Genomic DNA, 6,000 nt, shown 5'->3' with positions numbered 1-6,000 from the left:
TACTCCAGCCTGAGATGTTAATTTGATCGATTAAACAAGAGAAATCCCTTAGAAATCATCTTACGATTCTGAAGTCCATATTTCTCCAGAAATATTTACTTCTCCCAGATTCCGAGGTTCACGAAAATACCAATGAATTAGTAGGAAATGTTTCCTCCATTTTAACTTTGACCAAACTTCATTCAAAACCATGAAACCAAAAGAAGAGTAAGAAACCACAAAGCTAGTTACCACCCAGATGGCTCCCAGCTTATGAATAAGTTGTATTCCAAAAGTTGGCTTGTAAATCAGCTGTTCAGTATGTATGGTAGCCTTTCCCACAGAAACCATGTTTTCAATGGTGGCCAAGTTTCAAGCTCTCTCATAAAGTCTATCTAACTCATGAGACAACAAGTAATATTAACAAAGAATAGAATTCCAGAAATTATTTATGATTTTTTTTTGGGAGAAAAGCAGGATAAGGAAAGAACTATACTTCCTGTGGGTGGAGGTGGGGACCCAACTGTCTCCAAGCAAAGAGGCCACACAGCCTTCTACTGTCCTGGGCCAGGCAGGTTTTGTGGCCAGCAGGAAAGGCCCTGTGGTGAGGCATGAGGCAGGAGAGCATGGGAGAATGGACTTCCCAGAAGAACTTCCAGGAGAGAGTTAGGAGGAAGCAGTTCAGAGAGAGAGAGGATCAAGAAGAGCTTCAAGATAAGAGAAAACTGGAGAGGAAGCAAATGGAACATGTTTACAGATGTTATAGTAGGTTATGAGTTTAATTCTTTTTAATGTTTGCTATAGTTTGAATGTTTGTCCCCCATTAACCTCAGGTTAAAATTTAATCCCAATGTTGGAGGTGGGGCCTAATGGGGGTGTTTGGCCATGGGGACAGATCCCTCATGAACAGTCTCGTGCCCTCCCTGGGGATGATTGAATCATCACTATATTAGTCCCTTCTTCCCACCAGAGCTGGTTGTTAGAAAGAGCCTGGCCCTCCTCCCTCCTGCTTTCCTCCTCTCTCACCCTGTGAGCTCTACAGAGCTGGCTTCCCTTCACCTCCTGCCTTGAGCGGAAGCAGTCTGACCAGCAAGACTTCACCAGATGCAGATGCTGGTGCGAGGCTTCACGTACAGCCTGCAGAAGCATGAGCCAAATAAGCCTCTTTACTTGACAGATTATACAGACTCAGTTTTTCCTTTAGAGCAAAACAAAATGAACTAAGACAGTGTCCTTCAAGAGATTCAAGTGGAAATTAGAATTTCTTAAAATTACTTTTTCTTGCTAGATGGCATTTTTTGACTAGAACTCTATACTAGGATTGGGCTATGGGAGCACCAGGATTTATATGGGCTTTATAAGTAGGAGCCTGTGCTATAGATCCTATATTATTCAGGCAAACAGGAAAAAAAGATTTCCTTCCACTTCCACTCCGTAAACGTTTATTAAGCCAGCATTTTTTTTAGTGCTTGCTAGGTCTCTGGTGCTACAAGGGACACTAGACAGGATGAGATACAAAAATAAATAAGATGGACTTCTTGCCTTTGAGGAGCATATAGGTTGTAGGGGAAGACACCACTGCCAACAAATGATCCCAGTGCATGCTACACTAGAAGTGTGTGCAAGTAGCATAGGGACACAGATAAAGAAGGGCTTCTCTGCCTGGGTGGTTGGGAAAGCTTGTTCTCTCCAGTTTGGGACCCTGCTTGAGTCTGTCCCTTATATCTTCTACCTTCAGATATCTTCGCATGTTACTTCATCCTGTTCTTCACGTTTTCATCTACACAATCTATGAAAAACAATTTTTTTTTACAATGACTCATTGGAAAAGAAAAATTTGGCAATGGGGCAGTGGAGGGAGTCTAGGGATGCCAACAGAAATGGTGGTTACATGTTTTAACATTTTATAAATTTCAAAAATTAGGAATTGGGTTTATATATACATACACATATGTATATGTACATATAGGTATATATGTGTGTGCATGTATATAATGTGTACATATACGGGTGTGCATTGTAATCAAAAGGAAGTCGCCAGGAGGAGCAGTTTCCCAGGATCCAGTCTTCTGGTGAGACACTGAGGATGACACGGGGATGGCCAGGGCTCTAGGCATCACTGCCACATTACTTTGGATCTTGTATCTGAACTCTAGAATATGTCACATAGTCATCAAACCACAGTTTAGTCTGCTCTTCCACAAAGGAAAACTTTATCTAGTTGGCCTGTGTTACACTATAATGTGTGAAGGGAATTGGATGGTATTACATCGAGAATCCAAGCACAGCTTATTGTTTCTTGGGATTACATTCTCATATTTTTACGTTCTTTAATAAAGCACTGGCTGGAACATAAGTGAAAGGAAGCAAGTTCTTAACTATTAAAAACGGACTGCATGGCCCTGTCTCACACTGTAGACAAATAGTAGCTAAAAATGGACCGTAGACCCAAATGTCAAAGCTGAAACTATAAAACTCTTAGAAGAAAATGCAGGAGTAAGGCCGGGCGCAGTGGCTCACGCCTGTAACCCCAGCACTTTGGGAGGCCAAGGCGGGTGGATCACTTGAGGTCAGGAGTTCGAGATCAGCCTGGGCAGCACGGTGAAATGCCGTCTCTACTAAAAACACCAAATTAGCCAGGCATGGTGGCACATACCTGTAATCCCAGCTACTAGGGAGGCTGAGGCAGGAGAATCGCTTGAACCTGGGAGGAAGAGGATGGGATGAGCCAAGATCGCACCATTGCACTCCAGCCTGGGCAACAAGAGCAAATCTCCATCTCACCAAAAAAAAAAAAAAAAAAAAAAAAAAAAAAATTAAAAAAAAAGAAAAAAAAAAAAAAAAAAAAAAAACAACAAAAGCTAATCACAATAGTCAGTGTTCTCTTATTGATCAATGACTATGTGCCAGAAAGTCTGCTAAGCTTTTCATATGGATTATCTCATTTATAATGTTTCAAACAGAAACAAAATTTTAGTGACTTAACCAAAATACCCCCTTTTTTATTGAGGCAATAGAGAAATTATTTGAGAGATAAATATTCCTCAAAGGGTAGGATAAAATATACATAATTTTGTACTATGTATATCTGCTAATTTTAAAGTAAATATTTTAAGGAACAAAGTGAAAATATGAGTGGTACTAGATATGAGGCTAATTTGTTCTTTTTTAGTTTAAAATCTAATTAAAATCTTACTATAGAATGGTTGGATTATTTAATAAATGAACTAATGTGTTTGCTTCTAAGAACTTGCTTTGGATTTAGGAAGTAACATTAATCAAAAACAGAATTTCACGCCAAAATAGGAAAGTACTGTTTGGTGGCTCACGCCTGTAATCCCAGCACTTTGGGAGGCCGAGGCAGGTGGATCACCTGAGGTTGGGAGTTCAAGACCAGTCTGACTAACATGGAGAAACCCTGTCTCTACTAAAATTACAAAAAAATTAGCCGGGGTGGTGGCGCATGCCTATAATCCCAGCTACTTGGGAGGCTGAGGCAGGAGAATCGCTTGAACCCGGGAGGCGGAGGTTGCGGTGAGCCGAGATCGCGCCATTGCACTCCAGCCTGGGCAACAAGAGCGAAACTCTGTCTAAAAAAAAAAAGAAAAGAAAAAAAAAAAAAGAATATGTAACTGTAGGTTATCTCATTATTCGAGACATTATTGTAGAATGTTTGTTTCAGTAAATTATGATACAAGTATGGCTTTAATCTGTGTTTCAGAAAACTGTGAGAGTAGTGATTAATTTTAAGAAAACACAGAAGACCGTAGTGAGAGTGAGTCCACACGCATCACTTCAAGAGCTTGCCCCTATTATATGTAGCAAATGTGAGTTTGATCCGTTGCATACAGTATTGTTGAAAGATTATCAATCGCAGGAGCCCCTCGACTTGACAAAATCTCTTAATGACCTGGGACTAAGAGAATTATATGCAATGGATGTCAACAGAGGTAAGACAGGCTTCTATTTTATTTATTTAGTGGGATATATATTTGTATATTTTTGTGCATTGTGTTTGCATGTAGGTATTCTCAAGTTCATAATGACAGTTAATGGGTCCTATAGATAGAAGTAATTGCATGGCATTAGGAATAAGAAAACAAAATGTTAATAAATGTAAATCAAGTTAAATATAATATTTAACTTAATTTCAGTTATGGAAATTGGAATTAAAACTTGTCTTTTTAGCCATCATCTACATTTTATGTTTTTTCTTTCTCTGATTTTTTTTTGGGGGGGGGGTGCATAGGATTTAACTTAATTCTTCATGTCTTTGAGGCTTAAACAGAAAATAAAATTTACATATAAATTCGTTGTTATTCTTATCAAGTGTGAGTTACTGTAGACTCATTATGATTTTGTCTGAGTCTTAATTATCATTCAAGTTTGGAAGTTTCTTGACAAATTTTTTCTAAGGTCAACACCAAAATAAGTTGGCTTATGAAATGAATCAATCTTACTCAAAAAATTTTTGAAATAGCTTCCAGTTTTAATCTATAGAAATGATGTAATATATTAAAATTTGGAGATCTTAGATAATGCTGGTTTGTATGATGTCTAGTAGACAAATGCAAACATTTATTCAACGTGAATCTGTTTCACTAAGCAAAATAAAAGTTTAGTGAAGCTGACAATTATTTACATACTCTTTGCATAGAGACTTCAAAATTTGTCCTGAGGTTGTGGCTTTATATAATCCATAAACTACTTTTTCAACTCAGTGATGTTTTATACTTGAACAAACATCATCTTCACAGTCAATTTACCCTCTTTTATACCCCTCCTTCTGTAGCCACTTCTGTTACTGTCTTCAGTAAGTCATCTTTACAAGGTAAGATGTACGAATCAGTAGAAACAAATTATAACATGAAATTGGATATATTGAAAATAAGCTTCTAATTTTACCTTTTCTTAACATCACTAATATGTTCATTCTGTAAGAGATTTTAACCTAGAAAATATTTGGGTTTTATTTCTTGAAAAAATTTATAGGTTCCTTCCCCTTGATTTCCAAATTTAATTATAATAATTTCATTTCAACAAATGTTTAAAAATTATTCTAACAGTGTGGGAAAACATATTCTTTACTCTCATACAAGGAAAAATGATTTGCTAGGATCTTTATTGGGTACAAATGCTAATAGCTCGGTAGTAACAAGGAAGCATCTCAGATTATTTCACTGAACAGTAATTCAGAATAATGATGTTATATTAACCATATGAAATTTTGCAGTCATTGTTTGTTAATATTTTGTAATAACATGGAAAATGCTTACGTTGAAATTAGCTTTTATACCATATAAGTGTGTTTAACACAATAGGTGAATAAATGCTTTTATATGAAAATGCTGAAAGGAAATACATAAAAAATTTCAATAGTGGTTACCTTTGGGTGGTAGGGTTATGGTAGGTGATTTTTTTTTAATTATTTATTTTCTTTATAATACAGAATTACATAATGGGCATGCATTCCTTTCATAGAGGAAAACTGTATTAAAAATTGTCCAATAATAAATTGTAGAAATCTTCTTTCACCCATTAAGAAAAGTCTCAAATAATTGATTACCCTAATAATTACCAGCTTACTAAAAAAACAAGCCTTAACAAACTGCATATATTATGTGTTATTGAAATCTCACCTTCTACTGCTATAATAATAAGAGATTAGAAATAGTAGTCTCTGTGGTTCTTTCTAGCAACAACATTTTGTTACTTGTATTTGACCTTTACTCCTAATTTTACCTAATCCTAAGCAAATTCCATAAACTTTCTGGCCTCATTTCGAGGTTGTCGAATGTATTGATTTCTAATATCCCTTCCAGTAATGGAAGGATGTGGTTTATTCAGAATATGAAATGTTGTGGATAAATCTTAAGAGAGTGAAATATTGAAATTAAGAAAGCTTTACAGTATCAGAACCTACAAGGTCAATCCAAATGCTGTCGATGCCCTTGCCTCCTTATTTTTTCTGATACTATTTTGAAAACTTAGAACTTTCCATGCGATTATTTTTAGCCTGCC

The 6,000-nt window shown here is 36.5% G+C and overlaps 1 protein-coding gene across 1 annotated transcript in view; it reads left to right on the top strand.

The window, feature by feature from the left end:
• The window catches only part of COBLL1 (cordon-bleu WH2 repeat protein like 1), a 169,710-nt gene that overhangs the window by 119,433 nt on the left and 44,277 nt on the right, over positions 1 to 6,000 (top strand). The window contains 1 exon segment of the mRNA XM_017889521.1: positions 3,701 to 3,929. Within this exon segment, the coding sequence (XP_017745010.1) occupies positions 3,701 to 3,929 (229 nt within the window).

This window comes from Rhinopithecus bieti, unplaced genomic scaffold (assembly GCF_001698545.2).
Source record: "Rhinopithecus bieti isolate Rb0 unplaced genomic scaffold, ASM169854v2 scaffold_19603, whole genome shotgun sequence".
Classification (NCBI taxonomy): domain Eukaryota; kingdom Metazoa; phylum Chordata; class Mammalia; order Primates; family Cercopithecidae; genus Rhinopithecus; species Rhinopithecus bieti.
This window is presented reverse-complemented; position numbering and strand designations above follow the sequence as displayed.